Source organism: Hydractinia symbiolongicarpus, chromosome 2 (assembly GCF_029227915.1).
Source record: "Hydractinia symbiolongicarpus strain clone_291-10 chromosome 2, HSymV2.1, whole genome shotgun sequence".
In the NCBI taxonomy this organism is placed as follows: Eukaryota; Metazoa; Cnidaria; class Hydrozoa; order Anthoathecata; family Hydractiniidae; genus Hydractinia; species Hydractinia symbiolongicarpus.
In genome coordinates, this window is record NC_079876.1 from 37,660,126 (window position 1) to 37,688,124 (window position 27,999).

Genomic DNA, 27,999 nt, shown 5'->3' on the forward strand with positions numbered 1-27,999 from the left:
GTCTTTCTAACATTGTCAGTCCGTTTGAGTTACATCGGTTGGGTCACATATTCGTACCAACAAGTATTTAGCGATATTTTTTAATATTACTAGGTTGTATCGCTTTTAACAATGAAACGATTGACTGTGGGACTTAATTGAACTAACTTTGGACTGTGACCTGATCAATGTGATAAATGAGAAAATTGGACTCCAAGAAATAACATTCTCCTCAATTTGACATGATTGCCGAAACTCAGCGATTACACTGGGCGCTGTGGTGGCGCTTTATTTAAGAATTTAGATAAATAAGTCATTCTTTATTGTGGGACCAATCCTAGCCGTTATCGCGCGCTGAAGAAATAGCGAGAATTTCAAAAACTTCATTTCATTCACTTTCTAAGAGTATCAATCCGTTTGAGTTACAACGGTTGAGTCACATATTCGTATTAACATGTATTTCCTGATATTTTTCCGGTACTACTAGCTTGTATGGCTTTTAACAGTGAAACGATTGACTGTGGGACTTAATTGAACTGATTATGGACTGTGACCTTATAAATGTTAAAGTGAGACAATTGGACTCCAAGAAATTTCATTCTTCCTAATTTCACATGATTGCCGGAACTCAGCGATTACACTGGGCGCTGTGGTAGCGCTTCATTTAAGAATTTAGATAAATAACTCATTCTTTACTGAGGGACAAATCCTATCCGTTATCGCGCGTGAAAGAATTAGCGACAGTTTCAAAAACTACATTTCATTGACTTTTTAACGGTGTCAGTCCGTTTGAGTTACAACGGTTGGGTCACTTATTCGTACCAACATGTGCTTAGCGATATTATTCTGATATTACTAGGTTCCATCGCTTTTAACAGTGAAACGATTGACTGTGGGACTTAATTGAACTAACTTTGGACTGTGACCTGATAAATGTAATAAATGAGACAATTGGACTCCAAGAAATAACATTCTTCTTAATTTGACGGGATTTCCGGAACTCAGCGATTACACTGGGCGCTGTGGTAGCGCATCATTTAAAAATTTAGATAAATAAGTCATTCTTTACTGTGGGACCAATCCTAGTTGTTATTGCGCTCTGAAGAAATATCGGCAGTTTCAAAAACTAAATTTCATTGACTTAATAACCGTGTCAGTCCGTTTGAGTTCCAACGGTTGGGTCACATATTCGTACCAACATGTATTTCGTGCTATTTTCCGGTATTACTAGGTTGTATGGCTTTTACCAGTGAAACGATTGACTGTGGGACTTAATTGAACTGATTATGGACTGTGACTTTAAAAATGTTATAAGTGAGACAATTGGACTCCAAGAAATAACATTCTTTTTAATTTTACATGATTACCGGAACTCAGCGATTACACTGGACGCTGTGGTAGCGCTTCATTTAAGAATTTAGATAAATAACTCATTCTTTACTGAGGGACAAATCCTATCCGTTATCGCGCGTGGAAGAAATAGCGACAGTTTCAAAAACTACATTTCATTGACTTTTTAACGGTGTCAGTCCGTTTGAGTTACAACGGTTGGGTCACTTATTCGTACCAACATGTGCTTAGCGATATTATTCTGATATTACTAGGTTCCATCGCTTTTAACAGTGAAACGATTGACTGTGGGACTTAATTGAACTAACTTTGGACTGTGACCTGATAAATGTAATAAATGAGACAATTGGACTCCAAGAAATAACATTCTTCTTAATTTGACGGGATTTCCGGAACTCAGCGATTACACTGGGCGCTGTGGTAGCGCATCATTTAAAAATTTAGATAAATAAGTCATTCTTTACTGTGGGACCAATCCTAGCCGTTATTGCGCTCTGAAGAAATATCGGCAGTTTCAAAAACTAAATTTCATTGACTTAATAACCGTGTCAGTCCGTTTGAGTTCCAACGGTTGGGTCACATATTCGTACCAACATGTATTTCGTGCTATTTTCCGGTATTACTAGGTTGTATGGCTTTTACCAGTGAAACGATTGACTGTGGGACTTAATTGAACTGATTATGGACTGTGACTTTAAAAATGTTATAAGTGAGACAATTGGACTCCAAGAAATAAAATTCTTTTTAATTTTACATGATTACCGGAACTCAGCGATTACACTGGACGCTGTGGTAGCGCTTCATTTAAGAATTTAGATAAATAACTCATTCTTTACTGAGGGACAAATCCTATCCGTTATCGCGCGTGGAAGAAATAGCGACAGTTTCAAAAACTACATTTCATTGTCTTTCCAACAGTGTCAGTCCGTTTGACTTACATCGGTTGGGTCACATATTCGTACCAACATGTATTTAGCGATATTTTTTGATATTACTAGGTTGTATCGCTTTTAACAATGAAACGATTGACTGTGGGACTTAATTGAACTAACTTTGGACTGTGACCTGATAAATGTGATAAATGAGACAATTGGACTCCAAGAAATAACATTCTTCTTAATTTGACAGGATTTCCGGAACTCAGCGATTACACTGGGCGCTGTGGTAGCGCATCATTTAAAAATTTAGATAAATTAGTCATTCTTAACTGTGGGACCAATCCTAGCCGTTATCGCGCGCTGAAGAAATAGCGAGAGTTTCAAAAAATTCATTTCATTGACTTTCTAAGAGCATCAATCCGTTTGAGTTACAACGGTTGAGTCACATATTCGTACCAACATGTATTTCCTGATATTTTTCTGGTACTACTAGCTTGTATGGCTTTTAACAGTGAAACGATTGACTGTGGGACTTAATTGAACTGATTATGGACTGTGACCTTATAAATGTTATAGTGAGACAATTGGACTCTAAGAAATTTCATTTTTCCTAATTTGACATGATTGCCGGATCTCAGCGATTACACTGGGCGCTGTGGTAGCGCTTCATTTAAGAATTTAGATAAATAACTCATTCTTTACTGAGGGACAAATCCTATCCGTTATCGCGCGTGAAAGATTTAGCGACAGTTTCAAAAACTACATTTCATTGTCTTTCTAACAGTGTCAGTCCGTTTGAGTTACATCGGTTGGTCACCTATTCGTACCAACATGTGCTTAGCGATATTTTTCTGATATTACTAGGTTGCATCGCTTTCAACAATGAAACGATTGACTGTGGGACTTAATTGAACTAACTTTTAACTGTGACCTGATAAATGTGATAAATGAGACAATTGGACTCCAAGAAATAACATTCTTCTTAATTTGACGGGATTTCCGGAACTCAGCGATTACACTGGGCGCTGTGGTAGCGCATCATTTAAAAATTTAGATAAATAAGTCATTCTTTACTGTGGGACCAATCCTAGCCGTTATTGCGCTCTGAAGAAATATCAGCAGTTTCAAAAACTAAATCTCATTGACTTTCTAACCGTGTCAGTCCGTTTGAGTTACAACGGTTGGGTCACATATTCGTACCAACATGTATTTCGTGCTATTTTCCGGTATTACTAGGTTGTATGGCTTTTACCAGTGAAACGATTGACTGTGGGACTTAATTGAACTGATTATGGACTGTGACTTTAAAAATGTTATAAGTGAGACAAGCGGACTAAAAGAAATAACATTCTTTTTAATTTGACATGATTGCCGGAACTCAGCGATTACACTGGGCGCCATGGTAGCGCTTCATTTATGAATTTAGATAAATTAGTCATTCTTAACTGTGGGACCAATCCTAGCCGTTATCGCGCGCTGAAGAAATAGCGAGAGTTTCAAAAACTTTATTTCATTGACTTTCTAAGAGTATCAATCCGTTTGAGTTACAACGGTTGAGACACATTTTTGTACCAACATGTATTTAGCGATATTTTTTGATATTACTAGGTTGTATCGCTTTTAACAATGAAACGATTGACTGTGGGACTTAATTGAACTGATTATGGACTGTGACCTTATAAATGTTAAAGTGAGACAATTGGACTCCAAGAAATTTCATTCTTCCTAATTTGACATGATTGCCGGAACTCAGCGATTACACTGGGCGCTGTGGTAGCGCTTCATTTAAGAATTTAGATAAATAACTCATTCTTTACTGAGGGACAAATCCTATCCGTTATCGCGCGTGAAAGATTTAGCGACAGTTTCAAAAACTACATTTCATTGTCTTTCTAACAGTGTCAGTCCGTTTGAGTTACATCGGTTGGGTCACCTATTCGTACCAACATGTGCTTAGCGATATTTTTCTGATATTACTAGGTTGCATCGCTTTTAACAATGAAACGATTGACTGTGGGACTTAATTGAACTAACTTTTAACTGTGACCTGATAAATGTGATAAATGAGGCAATTGGACTCCAAGAAATAACATTCTTCTTAATTTGACGGGATTTCCGGAACTCAGCGATTACACTGAGCGCTGTGGTAGCGCATCATTTAAAAATTTAGATAAATAAGTCATTCTTTACTGTGGGACCAATCCTAGCCGTTATTGCGCTCTGAAGAAATATCAGCAGTTTCAAAAACTAAATCTCATTGACTTTCTAACCGTGTCAGTCCGTTTGAGTTACAACGGTTGGGTCACATATTCGTACCAACATGTATTTCGTGCTATTTTCCCTTATTACTAGGTTGTATGGCTTTTACCAGTGAAACGATTGACTGTGGGACTTAATTGAACTGATTATGGACTGTGACTTTAAAAATGTTATAAGTGAGACAAGCGGACTCAAATAAATAACATTCTTTTTAATTTGACATGATTGCCGGAACTCAGCGATTACACTGGGCGCCATGGTAGCGCTTCATTTATGAATTTAGATAAATTAGTCATTCTTAACTGTGGGACCAATCCTAGCCGTTATCGCGCGCTGAAGAAATAGCGAGAGTTTCAAAAACTTTATTTCATTGACTTTCTAAGAGTATCAATCCGTTTGAGTTACAACGGTTGAGACACATTTTCGTACCAACATGTATTTAGCGATATTTTTTGATATTACTAGGTTGTATCGCTTTTAACAATGAAACGATTGACTGTGGGACTTAATTGAACTAACTTTGGACTGTGACCTGATAAATGTGATAAATGAGAAAATTGGACTCCAAGAAATAACATTCTCCTCAATTTGACATGATTGCCGAAACTCAGCGATTACACTGGGCGCTGTGGTAGCGCTTTATTTAAGAATTTAGATAAATAAGTCATTCTTTACTGTGGGACCAATCCTAGCCGTTATCGCGCGCTGAAGAAATGGCAAGAATTTCAAAAACTTCATTTCATTGACTTTCTAAGAGTATCAATCCGTTTGAGTTACAACGGTTGAGTCACATATTCGTATTAACATGTATTTCCTGATATTTCTCCGGTACTACTAGCTTGTATGGCTTTTAACAGTGAAACGATTGACTGTGGGACTTAATTGAACTGATTATGGACTGTGACCTTATAAATGTTAAAGTGAGACAATTGGACTCCAAGAAATTTCATTCTTCCTAATTTGACATGATTGCCGGAACTCAGCGATTACACTGGGCGCTGTGGTAGCGCTTCATTTAAGAATTTAGATAAATAACTCATTCTTTACTGAGGGACAAATCCTATCCGTTATCGCGCGTGAAAGAATTAGCGACAGTTTCAAAAACTACATTTCATTGTCTTTCTAACAGTGTCAGTCCGTTTGAGTTACATCGGTTGGGTCACATATTCGTACCAACATGTATTTAGCGATATTTTTTGATATTACTAGGTTGTATCGCTTGTAACAATAAAACGATTGACTGTGGGACTTAATGGAACTGATTACGGACTGTGACCTTGAAAATGTTATAAGTGAGACAATTGGACTCCAAGAAATAACATTCTTCCTAATTTGACATGATTGCCGAAACTCAGCAATTACATTGGGCGCTGTGGTAGCGTTTCAATTAAAAATTAAGATAAAAAAGTCATTCTTTACTGTGGGACCAATCTTAGCCTTTATCGCGCGCTGAAGAATTAGAGACAGTTTCAAAAACTACATTTCATTGACTTTTTAACGGTGTCAGTCCGTTTGAGTTACAACGGTTGGGTCACCTATTCGTACCAACATGTGCTTAGCGACATTTTTCTGATATTACTAGGTTGCATCACTTTTAACAATGAAACGATTGACTGTGGGACTTAATTGAACTAACTTTGGACTGTGACCTGATAAATGTAATAAATGAGACAATTGGACTCCAAAAAATAACATTCTTCTTAATTTTACGGGATTTCCGGAACTCAGCGATTACACTGGGCGCTGTGGTAGCGCATATTTAAAAATTTAGATAAATAAGTCATTCTTTACTGTGGGACCAATCCTAGCCGTTATCGCGCTCTGAAGAAATATCGACAGTTTCAAAAACTAAATTTCATTGACTTTCTAACCGTGTCAGTCCGTTTGAGTTACAACGTTTGGGTCATATATTCGTACCAACATGTATTTAGCGATATTTTTTTTGATATTGCTAAGTTGCATCGCTTTTAACAATGAAACGAATGACTGTGCGACTTAATTGAACTAACTTTGTACTGTGACCTAATATATGTGATAAATGAGACAACTGGACTCCAAGAAATAACATTCTTCTTAATTTGACATGATTGCCGGAACTCAGCGGTTACACTGGGCGCTGTGGTAGCGCTTCATTTAAGAATTTAGATAAATAAGTCATTCTTTACTGTGGGACCAATCCTATCCGTTATCGGCGCTGAAGAAATAGCGACAGTTTCAAAAACTACATTTCATTGTCTTTCTAACAGTGTCATCCCGTTTGAGTTACATTGGTTGGGTCACATATTCGTACCAACATGTATTTAGCGATATTTTTTTGATATTACTAGGTTGTATCGTTTTTAACAATGAAACGATTGACTGTGGGACTTAATTGAACAAACTTTGGACTACCACCTAATAAATGTGATAAATAAGAAAATTGGACTCCAAGAAATAACATTCTCCTCAATTTGACATGATTGCCGAAACTCAGCGATTACACTGGGCGCTGTGGTAGTGCTTCATTTAAGAATTTAGATAAATAAGTCATTCTTTATTGTGGAACCAATCCTAGCCGTTATCGCGCGCTGAATAAATAGCGACAGTTTCAAAAACTACATTTTATTGGCTTTCTAACAGTATCAATCCGTTTGAGTTACAACGGTTGAGTCACATATTCGTAAAAACATGTATTTCGTGCTATTTTCCGGTATTACTAGGTTGTATGGCTTTTACCAGTGAAACGATTGACTGTGGGATTTAATTGAACTGATTATGGACTGTGACCATAAAAATGTTATAAGTGAGACAAGCGGACTCGAAGAAATAACATTCTTTTTAATTTGACATGATTGCCGGAACTCAGCGATTACACTGGGTGCCGTGGTAGCGCTTTATTTAAGAATTTAGATAAATTAGTCATTCTTAACTGTGGGACCAATCCTGGCCGTTATCGCGCGCTGAAGAAATAGCGACAGTTTCAAAAACTTCATTTTATTGACTTTCTAAGACTATCAATCCGTTTGAGTTACAACGGTTGAGTCACATATTCGTACCAACATGTATTTAGCGATATTTTTTGATATTGCTAGGTTGTATCGCTTGTAACAATAAAACGATTGACTGTGGGACTTAATTGCACTGATTATGGACTGCGACCTTAAAAATGTGATAAGTGAAGCAAGCGGACTCAAAGAAATAACATTCTTTTTAATTTGACATGATTGCCGGAACTCAGCGATTACACCGCGTGCTGTGATAGCGCTTCATTTAAGAATTTAGATAAATTAGTCATTCTTAACTTTGGGACCAATCCTAGCCGTTATCGCGCGCTGAAGAAATAGCGACCGTTTCAAAAACTACATTTCAATGACTTTCTAAGAGTATTAATCCGTTTGAGTTACAACGGTTGAGTCACATATTCGTACCAGCATGTATTTAATGATATTTTTTCGGTACTACTAGCTTGTATGGCTTTTAACAGTGAAACGATTGACTGTGGGACTTAATTGAACTGATTATGGACTGTGATCTTATAAATGTTAAAGTGAGACAATTGGACTCCAAGATATAACATTCTTCTTAATTTGACGTGATTGTCGGAACTCAGCGATTACACTGGGCGCTGTGGTAACGCTTCATTCAAAAATTTAGATAAATAAGTCATTCTTTACTGTGGGACCAATCCTAGCCGTTATTACACGCTGAAGAAATAGCGACAGTTTTAAAAACTACATTTCATTGACTTTCTAAGAGTATCAATCCGTTTGAGTTACAACGGCTGAGTCACATATTCGTACCAACATGTATTTCGTGATATTTTTCCGGTACTACTAGCTTGTATGGCTTTTAACAGTGAAACGATTGACTGTGGGACTTAATTGAACTGATTATGGACTGTGACCTTATAATTGTTAAAGTGAGACAATTGGACTCCAAGCAATTTCATTCTTCCTAATTTGACATGATTGCCGGAACTCAGCGATTACACTGGGCGCTGTGGTAGCGCTTCATTTAAGAAATTAGATTAATAAGTCATTCTTTACTGAGGGACCAATCCTATCCGTTATCGCGCGTGGAAGAAATAGCGACAGTTTCAAAAACTACATTTCATTGTCTTTCTAACAGTGTCAGTCCGTTTCAGTTACATCGGTTGGGTCACATATTCGTACCAACATGTATTTAGCGATATTTTTTGATATTACTAGGTTGCATCGCTTGTAACAATAAAACGATTGACTGTGGGACTTAATTGAACTGATTATGGACTGTGACCTTTAAAATGTGAAGTCAAATAAGCGGACTCAAAGAAATAACATTCTTTTTAATTTGACATGATTGCCGGAACTCAGCGATTACACCGGGCGCTGTGGTAGCGCTTCATTTAAGAATTTAGATAAATTAGTCATTCTTAACTGTGGGACCAATCCTAGCCGTTATCGCGCGCTGAAGAAATAGCGACAGTTTCAAAAACGACATTGCATTGACTTTCTAAGAGTATCAATCCGTTTGAGTTACAACGGTTGAGTCACATATTCGTACCAACATGTATTTTGTGATATTTTTCCGGTACTACTAGCTTGTATGGCTTTTAACAGTGAAACGATTGACTGTGGGACTTAATTGAACTGATTATGGACTGTGACATTATAAATGTTAAAGTGAGAAATTTGGACTCCAAGATATAACATTCTTCTTAATTTGACGTGATTGTCGGAACTCAGCGATTTCACTGGGCGCTGTGGTAACGCTTCATTCAAAAATTTAGATAAATAAGTCATTCTTTACTGTGGGACCAATCCTAGCCGTTATTGCACGCTGAAGAAATAGCGACAGTTTTAAAAACTACATTTCATTGACTTCCTAAGAGTATCAATCCGTTTGAGTTACAACGGTTGAGTCAAATATTCGAACCAACATGTATTTCGTGATATTGTTTCGGTACTACTAGGTTGTATGGCTTTTAACAGTGAAACGATTGACTGTTGGACTTAATTGAACTGATTATGGACTGTGACCTTATAAATGTTAAAGTGAGACAATTGGGCTCCAAGAAATAACATTCTTCCTAATTTCACATGATTGCCGAAACTCAGCAATTACATTGGCGCTGTGGTAGCGCTTCAATTGAAAATTAAGATAAAAAAGTAATTCTTTACTGTGGGACCAATCTTAGCCGTTATCGCGCGCTGAAGAATTAGAGACAGTTTCAAAAACTACATTTCATTGACTTTGTAACGGTGTCAGTCCGTTTGAGTTACAACGGTTGGGTCACCTATTCGTACCAACATGTGCTTAGCGACATTTTTCTGATATTACTAGGTTGCATCGCTTTTAACAATGAAACGATTGACTGTGGGACTTAATTGAACTAACTTTGGACTGTGACCTGATAAATGTGATAAATGAGACAATTGGACTCCAAGAAATAACATTCTTCTTAATTTGACGGGATTTCCGGAACTCTTTTTTCTTTTTTTTTTTCAATTTATTTAAAGTCGATTATTCGCATATTTACAATAGTTTCCAAAAAAAAAAGCAATTAAGAAAACTAATCTAAATCGACTAAATTTTTTTATGTTTACAATAAAATAAAATCATTTTTTTATTTATATAAACAATAATAACAACAAAGTTCTATAAAGGGACCTTACATTCATCACAGTTACATTTAGATCCGTCCCACATTTTAATCATGCTTTTAAAAACTTTAAGGTTGTCACATCGTTTCAAATGTGATGGTAGGTTATTCCAAATCTTTGGTCCCAGGGCTGATAAGCTATTAGTTCCAAAAGTCGCGGTCCTTTTCTTTGAGACTACCTAATTATTTTTATTTTGTTCTCTGACTGTCCTACCGTTATCATTTAAACAAAATATATCTTTCATAAAAAGAGGGCTGCTGTTATTTATAGTTTTAGAGATTTCTATACACAATAACCGTAAGCGATTTACATTCATGTGACTCTTGCTGGAATTTTTAAGTAAATTTTGGTATGTACTTACCGTATCATTATACAGAAATCTTAATGCTCGTTTTTGTATCATTTCGACTTTAGATAAAGATTTAGAAGAAGAAAAATGCCATATAAGGGAACAATAATTGAAATTTGCGTAGATAAAACTTTGAACTAAAATATATTTTGCTTGAAAGGATAAGAAACTTCTAAATCGAAATAAGGCATTTAGTTGGGCTGATGCTTTGCGACACAAATCACTAACGTGTCTGTCAAAATTTAATTTATTGTCTATAGTCACACCTAGTAATTTCACGTTATTTTCACTTTCAATAGTTTTATTTCCTATGTTAAATTTTAGACCTAAATTATCTGCCTTATTCTTTGTCAGAATTATCGAGTAAAACTTTTCAGGGTTTGCAATCATTTTATTCTCTTTTAACCAGGAGAGGGCAGTTTTAGCTTCGTTTTCTAAAGTATTTATCAAATTAGGAATAGAATTTGAGAAGTTGGATATTGTGTTATCATCAGCGTAATTATGTAGCTTATATTTTTCTATAAAAAGAAACAAATCATTTATAAATATATTGAATATGATAGGTCCCAAAATAGAACCTTGTGGTACACCAGATAAGATAATTTGAAATAGACTATAGATCCCATTTATTCGAGTGGCTTGCTCTCTATCAGTAAGATAAGATAGAATGAATTGAAGAGACTTATTGTCAAATCCGTAAGCAGCTAATTTCGCAATTAGTAAGTCATGTGGTACACAGTCAAAAGCTTTTGAAAGATCCATCAAGATCGCACCCACCACATAATTCTTATCAAGTTTACTCTTCCATTCCTCTATTAAGCGAATTAATACTTGTTGGGTACTATAGGATTTCCTATAGGCGGAGAGAAAGGTCGACAATTTTGATTCCATATAAGCGGTTATTTGTTCTTTCATAACCCTTTCGTAAAATTTAGAAAAAACATTTAAAACACTGACAGGCCTGTAGTTTGATATTTTAGTTTTATCTTTTCCTCCCTTATCCAATGGCGTTACAGCAGCTCGCTTAGCTTTGCTTGGAAATTTGTTTGAAACTATGCTACTATTTATAGCATCTGTTAGTGGCGTTACTAGGTGCCTTTTTGCTAATTTTGTCAGCTTTGATGGTATTGTATCTTCACCTGTTGATACTTTGGTGTTTAAATCATTAAACAGTTTAGAAATTGTATTTTCATCAACTTCTTGGAATGTGAAGTTCTCATTGTTGTTAGAATCATTGATTTCCTTTATTTTAATGATACTTGGATGATTTTCAAAACTATCAACAATTTCTTCAATCATTTTTGACTTATCATTTACATTCTTATATTTTATAGGATTTGGTTTCATGCCACAATAATTTTCTAAAATATTGATGTAGTATTCGTTGAAAAGTTTGGTTAGCTGTTTTTTATCAGTAACTAAACTTTCACTTTGAACGATCGCTATATCTCCTTTGCTTATTCCACTTTTATTTGATATCAAGGGTTTAACAGTTTCCCAAAACGTTTTTTTGGAAATAAAACCTGATTCTGTTACCCTTTTGAAATGGTTTTTGATAGCCTTTTTGCGTAAATTTACACACTTGTTTCTCTGTTTCTTGTACGTGATTTTGTTTTCAGAAGTAGGATTTTTATTGTATTTATTTTTGAACCTAGACCTTGTATATATGGCCTTTTTTAACTCTTTTGTCATAAATGGTGCCTCGTTTCCACGCAGAGTTTTTTGCTTCTGTGGGGCATGCTTTTCTATGATAGATGTGAAAACATTGGTGAGGTTTTCATAATTCAGTTCAGGATCTTTACTATTACAAATAAAATTTGCGTTCTCAACATCACGTAAAAAGTTGGCTTCATTAAAATTTTTGTAACTTCTGTAAATAATTTTCTTGGATGCTAAGCGTGCTAAATGAGATTTTAAAAATGTTGTTACCATTTGATGATGATCACTTAATCCTGTTTCACATGTTAGTGTGTGTTGAAAACATTATGGGTCTATTTGTAAGAATGACATCTATAGCTGTTCCGTTAGGACTAGCAAAACAACTTTTGTTTTTGACAAGATTTTCAAGACTAAAAATATCGCAGAAATTATTTAAGGTTTCGAAACCAGAATCGTTCGAGTTATGGCAATCGATATTTATATCACCCATAATTATTATGTTTTCGACTTTAGATAGAGCTTTATTTAAAGCTATCTCTAATTTCTCAAAAAAGTTGTTTAAGTTTGAATAATGAGGTGGTCTAAAAATACTGATAACTGTCCATGTCCACTCAGCGATTACACTGGGCGCTGTGGTAGCGCTTCATTGAAAAATTTATATAAATAAGTCATTCTTTACTGTGGGACCAATCCTAGCCGTTATCGCGCGCTGAAGAAATATCGACAGTTTCAGAAACTAAATTTCATTGACTTTCGAACGGTGTCAGTCCGTTTAAGTTACAACGGTTGGGTCACATATTCGTACCAACATGTATTTAGCGATATTTTTTTTGATATTACTAAGTTGCATCGCTTTTAACAATGAAACGAATGACTGTGGGACTTATTTGAACTAACTTTGGACTGTGACCTGATAAATGTGATAAATGAGACAACTGGACTCCAAGAAATAACATTCTTCTTAATTTGACGTGATTGCCGAAACTCAGCGATTACACTGGGCGCTGTGGTACCGCTTCAATTAAGAATTAAGATAAAAAAGTCATTCTTTACTGTGGGACCAATCCTAGCCGTTATCGCGCGCAGAAGAAATAGCAACAGTTTCAAAATCTACATTTCATTGACTTTCTAACGGTGTCAGTCCGTTCGAGTTACAACGGTTGGGTCACATATTCGTACCAACATGTATTTCGTGCTATTTTCCGGTATTACTAGGTTGTATGGCTTTTACCAGTGAAACGATTGACTGTGTGACTTAATTGAACTGATTATGGGCTGTGACCTTAAAAATGTTATAAGTGAGAGAAGCGGACTCAAAGAAATAACATTCTTTTTAATTTGACATGATTGCCGGAGCTCAGCGATGACACTGGGCGCTGTGGTAGCGCTTCATTTAAGATTTTAGATAAATTAGTCATTCTTAACTGTGGGACCAATCTTAGCCGTTATCGCGCGTTGAAGAAATAGCGACAGTTTCAAAAACTACATTTCATTGACTTTCTAAGAGTATCAATCCGTTTGAGTTACAACGGTTGAGTCACATATTCGTACCAACATGTATTTCGTGATATTTTTCCGGTACTACTAGCTTTTATGGCTTTTAACAGTGAAACGATTGACTGTGGGACTTAATTGAACTGATTATGGACTGTGACCTTATAAATGTTAAAGTGAGACAATTGGACTCCAAGAAATAACATTCTTCCTAATTTGACATGATTGCCGAAACACAGCGATTACACTGGGCGCTGTGGTAGCGCTTCAATTAAAAATTAAGATAAAAAAGTCTTTCTTTACAGTGGGACCAATCTTAGCCGTTATCGCGCGCTGAAGAATTAGCGACAGTTTCAAAAACTACATTTCATTGACTTTTTAACGGTGTCAGTCCTTTTGAGTTACAACGGTTGGGTCACCTATTCGTACCAACATGTGTTTAGCGATATTTTTCTGATAATACTAGGTTGCATCGCTTTTAACAATGAAACGATTGACTGTGGGACTTAATTGAACAAAACTTGGACTACGACCTAATAAATGTGATAAATGAGAAAATTGGACTCCAAGAAATGACATTCTTCTCAATTTGACATGATTGCCGAACCTCAGCGATTACACTGGGCGCTGTGGTAGCGCTTCAATTAAAAATTAAGATTAAAAAGTCATTTCTTACTGCGGGACCAATCCTAGCCGTTATCACGCGCTGAAGAAATAGCGACAGTTTCGAAAATTACATTTCATTGACTTTTTAACGGTGTCAATCCGTATTAGTTACAATAGTTGGGTCACCTATTCGTACCAACATGTGTTTAGCGATATTTTTCTGATATTACTAGGTTGCATCGCTTTTAACAATGAAACGATTGACTGTGGGACTTAATTGAACTAACTTTGGACTGTGACCTGATAAATGTGATAAATGAGACAATTGGACTACAAGAAATAACATTCTTCTTAATTTGACGGGATTTCAGGAACTCAGCGATTACACTGGGCGCTGTGGTAGCGCTTTATTTAAAAATTTATATAAATAAGTCTTTCTTCACTGTGGGACCAATCCTAGCCGTTATCGCGCGCTGAAAAAATATCGACAGTTTCAAAAACTAAATTTCATTGACTTTATAACGGTGTCAGTCCGTTTGAGTTACAACGGTTGGGTCACATATTCGTACCAACATGTATTTAGCGATATTTTTCTGATATTACTATGTTGCATCGCTTTTAACAATGAAACGATTGACTGTGGGACTTAATTTAACAAACTTTAGACTGTGACCTAATAAATGTGATAAATGAGAAAATTGGACTCCAAGAAATAACATTCTTCTTAATTTGACGGGATTGCCGGAACTCAGCGATTACACGGGGCGCTGCTGTAGCGCTTCATTTAAAAATTAAGATAAAAAAGTCATTCTTTACTGTGGGACCAATCCTAGCCGTTATCGCGCGCTGAAGAATTATCGACAGTTTCAAAAACTACATTTCATTGACTTTATAACGGTGTCAGTCCGTTTGAGTTGCAACGGTTGGGTCACATATTCGTACCAACATGTATTTAGCGATATTTTTTTGATAATACTAGGTTGCATCGCTTTTAACAGTGAAACGATTGACTATGGTACTAAATTGAACTGATTTTGGACTGTGACCTTATTAAGTTATAAGTGAGACAAGTGGACTCCAAGAAATAGCATTCTTCTTAATTTGAAATGATTTTCAAAACTTAGCGATTGCACTGGGTGCTGTGGTAGCGCTTCAATAAAAAATTAAGATAAAAAAAGTCATTTTTTACTGCGGGACCAATCCTAGCCGTTATCGCGCGCTGAAGAAATAGCGACAGTTTCAAAAACTACATTTCATTGACTTTTTAACGGTGTCAGTCCGTTTGAGTTACAACGGTTGGGTCACCTATTCGTACCAACATGTGTTTAGCGATGTTTTTTGATATTACTAGGTTGCATCGCTTTTAACAATGAAACGATTGACTGTGGGACTTAATTGAACAAAACTTGCACTACGACCTAATAAATGTGATAAATGAGAAAATTGGACTCCAAGAAATAACATTCTTCTCAACTTGACATGATTGCCGAACCTCAGCGATTACACAGGGCGCTGTGGTAGCACTTCATTTAAGAATTTAGATAAATAAGTCATTCTTTACTGTGGGACCAATCCTAGCCGTTATCGCGCGCTGAATAAATAGCGACAGTTTCAAAAACAACATTTCATTGGCTTTCTAACAGTATCAATCCGTTTGAGTTACAACGGTTGAGTCACATATTCGTACCAACATGTATTTTGTGATATTTTTCCGGTACTACTAGCTTGTATGGCTTTTAACAGTGAAACGATTGACTGTGGGACTTAATTGAACTGATTATGGACTGTGACCTTATAAATGGTAAAGTGAGACAATTGGACTCCAAAAAAAAACATTCTTCCTAATTTGACATGATTGCCGAAACACAGCGATTACACTGGGCGCTGTGGTAGCGCTTCACTTAAGAATTAACATAAAAAAGTCATTCTTTACTGTGGGACCAATCTTAGCCGTTATCGCGCGCGGAAGATTTAGCGACAGTTTCAAAAACTACATTTCATTGACTTTTTAACGGTGTCAGTCCTTTTTAGTTACAACGCTTGGGTCACCTATTCGTACCAACATGTGTTTAGCGATATTTTTCCGGTACTACTAGTTTGTATGGCTTTTAACAGTGAAACGATTGACTGTGGGACTTAATTGAACTGATTATGGACTGTGATCTTATAAATGTTAAAGTGAGACAATTGGACTCCAAGAAAAAACATTCTTCCTAATTTGACATGATTGCCGAAACACAGCGATTACACTGGGCGCTGTGGTAGCGCTTCAATTAAAAATTAACATAAAAAAGTCATTCTTTACTGTGGGACCAATCTTAGCCGTTATCGCGCCCTGAAGAATTAGCGACAGTTTCAAAAACTACATTTCATTGACTTTTTAACGGTGTCAGTCCATTTGAGTTACAACGGTTGGGTCACATATTCGTACCAACATGGATTTAGCGATTTTTTTATATTACTAGTTTGGATCGCTTTTAACAGTGAAACGATTGAATGTGGTACTAAATTGAACTGATTTTGGACTGTGATCTTGTAAATGTTATAAGTGAGACAAATGGACTTCAAGAAATATCATTCTTCTTAATTTGAAGTGATTGCCGAAACTCAGCGATTGCACTGGGCGCTGTGGTAGCGCTTCAATTAAAAATTAAGATTAAAAAGTCATTTTTTACTGCGGGACCAATCCTAGCCGTTATCACGCGCTGAAGAAATTGCAACAGTTTCGAAAATTACATTTCATTGACTTTTTAACGGTGTTAATCCGTATTAGTTACAATGGTTGGGTCACCTATTCGTACCAACATGTGTTTAGCGATATTTTTCTGATATTACTAGGTTACATCGCTTTTAACAATGAAACGATTGACTGTGGGACTTAATTGAACTAACTTTGGACTGTGACCTGATAAATGTGATAAATGAGACAATTGGACTCCAAGAAAAAACATTCTTCTTAATTTGACGGGATTTCCGGAACTCAGCGATTACACTGGGCGCTGTGGTAGCGCTTTATTTAAACATTTAAATAAATAAATCATTCTTCACTGTGGGACCAATCTTAGCCGTTATCGCGCGCTGAAGAAATATTGACAGTTTCAAAAACTAAATTTCGTTGACTTTCTAACGGTGTCAGTTCGTTTGAGTTCCAACGGTTGGGTCACATACTCGTACCAACATGTATTTAGCGATATTTTTCTGATATTACTATGTTGCATCGCTTTTAACTATGAAACGATTGACTGTGGGACTTAATTGAACTGATTATGGACTGTGACCTTAAAAATGTTATAAGTGAGACAAGCGGAGTCAAAGAAATAACATTCTTTTTAATTTGACATGATTGCCGGAACTCAGCGATTACACTGGGCGCTGTGGTAGCGCTTCATTTAAGAATTTAGATAAATTAGTCATTCTTAACTGTTGGACCAATCCTAGCCGTTATCGCGCGCTGATGAAATAGCGACAGTTTCAAAAACTACATTTCATTGACTTTCTAAGAGTATCAATCCGTTTGAGTTACAACGGTTGAGTCACACATTCGTACCAACATGTATTTCGTGATATTTTTCCGGTACTACTAGCTTGTATGGCTTTTAAAAGTGAATCGAGTGACTGTGGGACTTAATTGAACTGGTTATGGACTGTGACCTTATAAATGTTAAAGTGAGACAATTGGACTCCAAAAAAAAAAAACATTCTTCCTAATTTGACATGATTGCCGAAACACAGCGATTACATTGGGCGCTGTGGTAGCGCTTCAATTAAAAATTACCATAAAAAAGTCATTTTTTACTGTGGGACCAATCTTAGCCGTTATCGCGCGCTGAAGATTTAGCGACAGTTTCAAAAACTACATTTCATTGACTTTTTAACGGTGTCAGTCCTTTTTAGTTACAACGCTTGGGTCACCTATTCGTACCAACATGTGTTTAGCGATATTTTTCCGGTACTACTAGCTTGTATGGCTTTTAACAGTGAAACGATTGACTGTGGGACTTAATTGAACTGATTATGGACTGTGACCTTATAAATGGTAAGGTGAGACAATTGGACTCCAAGAAAAAACATTCTTCCTAATTTGACATGATTGCCGAAACACAGCGATTACACTGGGCTCTGTGGTTGCGCTTCAATTAAAAATTAACATAAAAATGTCATTCTTTACTGTGGGATCAATCTTAGCCGTTATCGCGCCCTGAAGAATTAGCGACAGTTTCAAAAACTACATTTCATTGACTTTTTAACGGTGTCAGTCCATTTGAGTTACAACGGTTGGGTCACATATTCGTACCAACATGGATTTAGCGATTTTTTTTATATTACTAGGTTGCATCGCTTTTAACAGTGAAACGATTGACTGTGGTACTAAATTGAACTGATTTTGGACTGTGATCTTGTAAATGTTATAAGTGAGACAAATGGACTTCAAGAAATATCATTCTTCTTAATTTGAAATGATTGCCGAAACTCAGCGATTGCACTGGGCGCTGTGGTAGCGCTTTAATTAAAAATTAAGATTAAAAAGTCATTTTATACTACAGGACCAATCCTAGCCGTTATCACGCGCTGAAGAAATAGCGACAGTTTCGAAAATTACATTTCATTGACTTTTTAACGGTGTCAATCCGTATTAGTTACAATGGTTGGGTCAACCATTCGTACCAACATGTGTTTAGCGATATTTTTCTGATATTACTAGGTTGCATCGCTTTTAACAATGAAACGATTGACTGTGGGACTTAATTGAACTAACTTTGGACTGTGACCTGATAAATGTGATAAATGAGACAATTGGACTGCAAGAAATAACATTCTTCTTAATTTGACGGGATTTCCGGAACTCAGCGATTACACTGAGCGCTGTGGTAGCGCTTTATTTAAAAATTTACTTAAATAAGTCATTCTTCACTGTGGAACCAATCCTAGCCGTTATCGCGCGCTGAAGAAATATCGACAGTTTCAAAAACTAAATTTCATTGACTTTCTAACGGTGTCAGTCCGTTTGAGTTACAACGGTTGGGTCACATATTCGTACCAACATGTATTTAGCGATATTTTTCTGATATTACTATGTTGCATCGCTTTTAACAATGAAACGATTGACTGTGGGACTTAATTTAACAAACTTTAGACTGTGACCTAATAAATGTGATAAATGAGAAAATTGGACTCCAAGAAATAACATTCTTCTTAATTTGACGGGATTGCCGGAACTCAGCGATTACACGGGGCGCTGTGGTAGCGCTTCATTTAAAAATTTAGATAAATAAGTCATTCTTTACTGTGGGACCAATCCTAGCCGTTATCGCGTGCTGGAGCATTATCGACAGTTTCAAAAACTACATTTCATTGACTTTCTAACGGTGTCAGTCCGTTTGAGTTACAACGGTTGGGTCACATATTCGTACCAACATGTATTTAGCGATATTTTTTTGATATTACTAGGTTGCATCGCTTTTAACAGTGAAACGATTGACTGTGGAACTAAATTGAACTGATTTTGGACTGTGACCTTATAAATGTTATAAGTGAGACAAGTCGACTCCAAGAAGTAGCATTCTTCTTAATTTGAAATGATTGCCGAAACTCAGCGATTGCACTGGATGGTGTGGTAGCGCTTCAATTAAAAATTAAGATAAAAAAGTCATTTTTTACTGCGGGACCAATTCTAGCCATTATCGCGCGCTGAAGAAATAGCGACAGTTTCGAAAACTACATTTCCTTGACTTTTTACCGGTGTCAGTTCGTTTGAGTTGCAACGGTTGGGTCAAATATTCGTACCAACATGTATTTAGCGATATTTTTCTGATATTACTAGGTTGCATCGCTTTTAACAATGAAACGATTGACTGTGGGACTTAATTTAACAAACTTTAGACAGTGACCTGATAAATGTGATAAATGAGACAACTGGACTCCAAGAAATAACATTCTTCTTAATTTGACGTGATTGCCGGAACTCAGCGATTACCCTGGGCGCTGTAGTAGCACTTCATTTAAAAATTTAGATAATTAAGTCATTCTTTACTGTAGGACCAATCCTATCCGTTATCGCGCACTGAAGAAATAGCGACAGTTTCAAAATCTACATTTCATTGACTTTCTAACGGTGTCAGTTCGTTTGAGTTCCAACGGTTGGGTCACATACTCGTACCAACATGTATTTAGCGATATTTCTCTGATATTACTAGGTTGCATCGCTTTTAACTATGAAACGATTGACTGTGGGACTTAATTGAACTAACTTTGGACTGTCACCTGATAAATGTGATAAAGGAGACAATTGGACTCCAAGAAATAACATTCTTCTTAATTTGACATGATTGTCTTTTCTTTTTCAAACCATGATGGCGGTCGAAGGCGGTCAATCGTACAGTTCACAAGTTTATGTTTTGGATTTGAAAGGAAATTTATTGATTCAATCAGAGAAATTCACAAAAAAAGAAAAAGAGCGGACACAGATGCCGTAATGAATAATACAAAAGACTTAGAACCTGATGTAATAAAGTCTTCATTGGAAACTTGGAAATTTTAATAGTGTTATGGAGGGTGGCATTATTCAAAATAAGAAATTTTGGAGCACTGTTAAACCTTTCCTTACTAACAAATCAGGTAAGAGCTCTAATGAAATTATGATTGTTCACGATGATATTATAGTAACGGATGAAAATGAATTAGCGAAAATTTTCAATGAAGAGTACATACATATAGTTGAAAAATATAGTGGAGTTAAACCAATGTCGCTACGAAATTATCAATCTGAAAATAGAAATGAAGTTATCTCAAAGATTCTGGAAACATATAAAAGTCACCCTAGTATCTTGAAATTAAAAATTCACTAATTGATCAAAATAATGAAATGTTGTTTAACTTTAAGGAAGTCTCGGAAAATGAAGTCTCTAAACTTTTCGGGGATCTAAAAGTAGGTGTGGCATCTGGAGAGGACAAGATAACGGCTAAAATGGTGAAGTTAGCAAAACCTTATTTGATAAAACCCTTAACAATGCCATTAACAACAGTAATTGTCTTTCTGTTTTTCCGAGGAGAGCCAAACGCGCTACTGTATCCCCTATTGATAAAGGCGGGAAAGATAAATTATGTGTAAACAACTATAGACCAGTCAGCATTTCAAATATATTTTCAAAATTTTATGAGATAATAATTAAATCTCAAATTGTTGATTATATTGATAAAAAACTTTCAGAATTTTTATCAGCCTATAGGGAATCATATGGGACATAACATGTACTTATAAGATTATTGGAAGAATGGAAACAAAAATTAGATAAAGATTACGTAGTTGGTGCAGTTTTAATGGATCTATCTAAAGCTTTTGATTGCGTGCCTCATGATTTACTTATTGCTAAATTAAATGCCTATGGCTTTAGCCAGGATGCCCTACTTCTAATTTTATCGTACCTTTCTGACAGAGAGCAATCTACCCGCATAAATAATCAGCATAGTCTTTTCCAATTAATTCTGTCTGGAGTACCCCAAGGATCAATTTTAGGACCTATTTTATTTAACATTTTTATTAATGACTTTTTTTATTTTATTAAAAAAGCCAGTGTACACAATTATGCTGATGACAATTCCCTTTCTGCTTTCTCAAACTCAATTTCAAACTTAATTAAACTTTTAGAATGTGAATCTAATATAGCACTAGTGTGGTTGAAAAATAACAAAATGATGGCGAATCCAAAAACATTTCAATCAATCATTGTCACCAGAGATAAATGTAACAATTGTGATTTAGTGGTAAAAATTGGTGACAAGTTAATTAAAACAGAAAGCGAAGTTAAATTACTAGGAGTGACCATTGATAATGGCTTGAATTTCGACTCTCACATTTCTAAACTTATCAAAAAATCATCAGCACAATTGAATGCACTGTTTAGACTTAGCACGTTTTTATCTCACAAAGCCAAATTAGCGCTGGTACAAAGTTTTATATACTCTAACTTTAATTATTGCCCTTTAGTATGGAATTTCTCTTCATATAAATCTTTGTTGAGAATTGAACAAATTCAGAAGAGAGCTTTACGTTTCTTATTAAATGATAATGATAGTACTTACGACGAACTCCTTTTGAAAGCAGGAAAATACCAAATGAGCGTCTATAGACTTAAAACATTATGTACAGAAATATATAAGACTTTGCACGAACTCAATCCGACATACATTAAAGATATCTTTAAATTGCATGGGAGTGGTAGACCAGTGAGATCACAAAATGTTAATAATTTAACAGTCCCAAATATAGATACCGTTAGTTTTGGAACAAAAAGTCTCTCTTCCCTGGGGTCAAAAATATGGAATAAATTACCCAACCACTCGAAATCCTCAGAGTCTCTTAGTACTTTTAAAAATGCGATCAAAAGTTGGAATGGAAGTAAATGTTTTTGTGAGGTTTGTGAATTGTCCCAAACACGCTTTTAGTAAAATTTTACTCTTTTTTGTATATATAAAAATTTAAAAATATTTTCTCTCATTCAATTAATATTATTTAATATTATTTCTATTTGCACTTTAATTTCAGTCGGTTTTGATTATCACTACTTTTTAGAGCTATGCATATAATTTTTCTTTTCACGAAACTTGTATATAATAAACCGACTATAAATAAATTTACAAACAAACAATTGCCGAAACTCAGCAATTACACTGGGCGCTGTGGTACCGCTTTATTTAAGAATTAAGATAAAAAAGTCATTCCTTACTGCGGGACCAATCCTAGCCGTTATCGCGCGCTGAAGAAATAGCAACAGCTTCAAAAACTACACTTCATTGACTTTCTAACGGTGTCAGTCCGTTTGAGTTACAACGGTTGGGTCACATATTCGTACCAACATGTATTTAGCGATATTTTTCTGATATTACTAGGTTGCATCGCTCTTAACAATGAAACGATTGACTGTGGGACTTAATTGAACAAACTTTGGACTGTGACCTAATAAATGTGATAAATGAGAAAATTGGACTCCAAGAAATAACATTTTTCTCAATTTGACATGATTGCCGGAACTCAGCAATTACACTGGGCGCTGTGGTAGCACTTCATTTAAAAATTTAGATTAATTAGTAATTTTTTACTGTGGGACCAATCCTAGCCATTATCGCGCGCTGAAGAAATAGCGACTGTTTCGAAAACTAAATTTCATTGACTTTTTAACGGTGTCAGTCCGTTTGAGTTACAACGTTTGGGTCACCTATTCGTACCAACATGTGTTTAGCGATATATTTCTGATATTACTAGGTTGCATCGCTTTTAACAATGAAACGATTGAATGTGGGACCTAATTGAACAAACTTTGGACTGTGACCTGATAAATGTGATAAAGGAGACAATTGGACTCCAAGAAATAACATTCTTCTTAATTTGTCATGATTGCCGGAACTCACCGATTACACTGGGTGCTGTGGTGGCGCTTCATTTAAAAATTTAGATAAATAAGTCATTCTATACTGTCTGACCAATCCTATCTGTTATCGCACGCGGAAGAAATAGCGACAGTTTCAAAAACTACATTTCATTGACTTTCTAACGGTGTCAGTCCGTTTGCGTTACAACGGTCGGGTCACATATTCGTACCAACATGTATTTAGCGATATTTTTCTGATATTACTAGGTTGCATCGCTTTTAACTATGAAACGATTGACTGTGGGACTTAATTGAACTAACTTTGGACTGTGACCTAATAGATGTGAGAAATGAGAAATTTGGACTCCAAGAAATAACATTCTTCTCAATTTGACATGATTGCCGGAACTCAGGGATTACACTGGGCGGTGTGGTAGCGCTTCATTTAAAAATTTAGATTAATAAGTCATTTTTAACTGTGGGACCAATCCTAGCCGTTATCGCGCGCTGAAGAAATAGCGACAGTTTCAAAAACTACATTTCACTGACTTTCTAACGGTGTCAGTCCGTTTGAGTTACAACGGTTGGGTCACATATTCGTACCAACATGTATTTAGCGATATTTTTCTGATATTACTAGGTTGCATCGCTTTTAACAATGAAACGATTGACTGTCGGACTTAATTGAACAAACTTTGGACTGTGACCTAATAAATGTGATAAATGAGAAAATTGGACTCCAAGAAATAACATTCTTCTCAATTTGACATGATTGCCGGAACTCAGCGATTACACTGGGCGCTGTGGTAGCACTTTATTTAAAAATTTAGATAAATCAGTCATTCTATACTGTCTGACCAATCCTATCTGTTATCGCACGCTGAAGAAATAGCGACAGTTTCAAAAACTACATTTCATTGACTTTCTAACGGTGTCAGTCCGTTTGCGTTACAACGGTCGGGTCACATATTCGTACCAACATGTATTTAGCGATATTTTTCTGATATTACTAGGTTGCATCGCTTTTAACTATGAAACGATTGACTGTGGGACTTAATTGAACTAACTTTGGACTGTGACATAATAGATGTGATAAATGAGAAATTTGGACTCCAAGAAATAACATTCTTCTAAATTTGAAATGATTGCCGGAACTCAGCGATTACACTGGGCGGTGTGGTAGCGCTTCATTTAAAAATTTAGATTAATAAGTCATTTTTTACTGTGGGACCAATCCTAGCCGTTATCGCGCGCTGAAGAAATAGCGACAGTTTCAAAAACTACATTTCATTGACTTTCTAACGGTGTCAGTCCGTTTGAGTTACAATGGTTTGGTCACATATTCGTACCAACATGTATTTAGCGATATTTTTCTGATATTACTAGGTTGCATCGCTTTTAACAATGAAACGATTGACTGTAGGACTTAATTGAACAAACTTTGGACTGTGACCTAATAAATGTGGTAAATGAGAAAATTGGACTCCAAGAAATAACATTCTTTTCAATTTGACATGATTGCCGGAACTTAACGATTACACTGGGCGCTGTGGTAGCGCTTCAATTAAAAATTAAGATAAAAAAGTCATTTTTTACTGCGGGACCAATCCTAGCCGTTATCACGCGCTGAAGAAATAGCGACAGTTTCGAAAATTACATTTCATTGACTTTTTAACGGTGTCAATCCGTATTAGTTACAATGGTTGGGTCACCTATTCGTACCAACATGTGTTTAGCGATATTTTTCTGATATTACTAGGTTGCATCGCTTTTAACAATAAAACGATTGACTGTGGGACTTAATTGAACTAACTTTGGACTGTGACCTGATAAATGTGATAAATGAGACAATTGGACTGCAAGAAATAACATTCTTCTTAATTTGACGGGATTTCCGGAACTCAGCGATTACACTGAGCGCTGTGGTAGCGCTTTATTTAAAAATTTACTTAAATAAGTCATTCTTCACTGTGGGACCAATCCTAGCCGTTATCGCGCACTGAAGAAATATCGACAGTTTCAAAAACTAAATTTCATTGACTTTCTAACGGTGTCAGTCCGTTTGAGTTACAACGGTTGGGACACATATTCGTACCAACATGTATTTAGCGATATTTTTCTGATATTACTATGTTGCATCGCTTTTAACAATGAAACGATTGACTGTGGGACTTAATTTAACAAACTTTAGACTGTGACCTAATAAATGTGATAAATGAGAAAATTGGACACCAAGAAATAACATTCTTCTTAATTTGACGGGATTGCCGGAACTCAGCGATTACACGGGGCGCTGTGGTAGCGCTTCATTTAAAAATTTAGATAAATAAGTCATTCTTTACTGTGGGTTAACAATGAAACGATTGACTGTGGGACTTAATTGAACAAACTTTGGACTGTGACCTAATAAATGTGATAAATGAGAAAATTGGACTCCAAGAAATAACATTCTTCTTAATTTGTCATGATTGCCGGAACTCACCGATTACACTGGGTGCTGTGGTGGCGCTTCATTTAAAAATTTAGATAAATAAGTCATTCTATACTGTCTGACCAATCCTATCTGTTATCGCACGCGGAAGAAATAGCGACAGTTTCAAAAACTACATTTCATTGACTTTCTAACGGTGTCAGTCCGTTTGCGTTACAACGGTCGGGTCACATATTCGTACCAACATGTATTTAGCGATATTTTTCTGATATTACTAGGTTGCATCGCTTTTAACTATGAAACGATTGACTGTGGGACTTAATTGAACTAACTTTGGACTGTGACCTAATAGATGTGATAAATGAGAAATTTGGACTCCAAGAAATAACATTCTTCTCAATTTGACATGATTGCCGGAACTCAGCGATTACACTGGGCGGTGTGGTAGCGCTTCATTTAAAAATTTAGAATAATAAGTCATTTTTAACTGTGGGACCAATGCTAGCCGTTATCGCGCGCTAAAGAAATAGCGACAGTTTCAAAAACTACATTTCCCTGACTTTCTAACGGTGTCAGTCCGTTTGAGTTACAACGGTTGGGTCACATATTCGTACCAACATGTATTTAGCGATATTTTTCTGATATTACTAGGTTGCATCGCTTTTAACAATGAAACGATTGACTGTCGGACTTAATTGAACAAACTTTGGACTGTGACCTAATAAATGTGATAAATGAGAAAATGGGACTCCAAGAAATAACATTCTTCTCAATTTGACATGATTGCCGGAACTCAGCGATTACACTGGGCGCTGTGGTAGCACTTCATTTAAAAATTTAGAATAATTAGTAATTTTTTACTGTGGGACCAATCCTAGCCATTATCGCGCGCTGAAGAAATAGCGACTGTTTCGAAAACTAAATTTCATTGACTTTTTAACGGTGTCAGTCCGTTTGAGTTACAACGTTTGGGTCACCTATTCGTACCAACATGTGTTTAGCGATATTTTTCTGATATTACTAGGTTGCATCGCTTTTAACAATGAAACGATTGAATGTGGGACTTAATTGAACTAACTTTGGACTGTGACCTGATAAATGTGATAAAGGAGACAATTGGACTCCAAGAAATAACATTCTTCTTAATTTGACATGATTGCCGGAACTCACCGATTACACTGGGTGCTGTGGTGGCGCTTTATTTAAAAATTCAGATAAATCAGTCATTGTATACTGTCTGACCAATCCTATCTGTTATCGCACGCTGAAGAAATAGCGATAGTTTCAAAAACTACATTTCATTGACTTTCTAACGGTGTCAGTCCGTTTGCGTTACAACGGTCGGGTCACATATTCGTACCAACATGTATTTAGCGATATTTTTCTGATATTACTAGGTTGCATCGCTTTTAACTATGAAACGATTGACTGTGGGACTTAATTGAACTAACTTTGGACTGTGACCTAATAGATGTGATAAATGAGAAATTTGGACTCCAAGAAATAACATTCTTCTAAATTTGACATGATTGCCGGAACTCAGCGATTACACTGGGCGGTGTGGTAGCGCTTCATTTAAAAATTTAGAATAATAAGTCATTTTTAACTGTGGGACCAATCCTAGCCGTTATCGCGCGCTGAAGAAATAGCGACAGTTTCAAAAACTACATTTCACTGACTTTCTAACGGTGTCAGTCCGTTTGAGTTACAACGGTTGGGTCACATATTCGTACCAACATGTATTTAGCGATATTTTTCTGATATTACTAGGTTGCATCGCTTTTAACAATGAAACGATTGACTGTCGGACTTAATTGAACAAACTTTGGACTGTGACCTAATAAATGTGATAAATGAGAAAATTGGACTCCAAGAAATAACATTCTTCTTAATTTGACATGATTGCCGGAACTCACCGATTACACTGGGTGCTGTGGTGGCGCTTTATTTAAAAATTTAGATAAATCAGTCATTCTATACTGTCTGACCAATCCTATCTGTTATCGCA

At 36.0% G+C, this 27,999-nt stretch overlaps 1 protein-coding gene across 1 annotated transcript; it reads left to right on the plus strand.

Moving 5' to 3' along the window:
- Positions 1 to 21,057: 21,057 nt before the first annotated feature.
- Positions 21,058 to 22,764, plus strand: LOC130630171 (uncharacterized). The gene is made up of 4 exons (XM_057443563.1): positions 21,058 to 21,260; positions 21,455 to 21,660; positions 21,841 to 22,607; positions 22,738 to 22,764. The coding sequence occupies exons 1-4, from the start codon at positions 21,058 to 21,060 to the stop codon at positions 22,762 to 22,764; spliced, it is 1,203 nt and encodes a 400-aa protein (XP_057299546.1).
- The last annotated feature ends 5,235 nt before the right edge of the window (positions 22,765 to 27,999 follow it).

Excerpts from the sequence above, each read along its gene's own strand:
- LOC130630171 (XM_057443563.1), top strand. The coding sequence starts at position 21,058 with ATGTTGTTTAACTTTAAGGAAGTCTCGGAAAATGAAGTCTCTAAACTT. Across the intron at positions 21,261-21,454 it reads GGAGAGCCAAACGCGCTACT|ATTATTGGAAGAATGGAAAC; the intron begins GTATCCCCTATT and ends TGTACTTATAAG. Across the intron at positions 21,661-21,840 it reads CCGCATAAATAATCAGCATA|AATGTGAATCTAATATAGCA; the intron begins GTCTTTTCCAAT and ends TTAAACTTTTAG.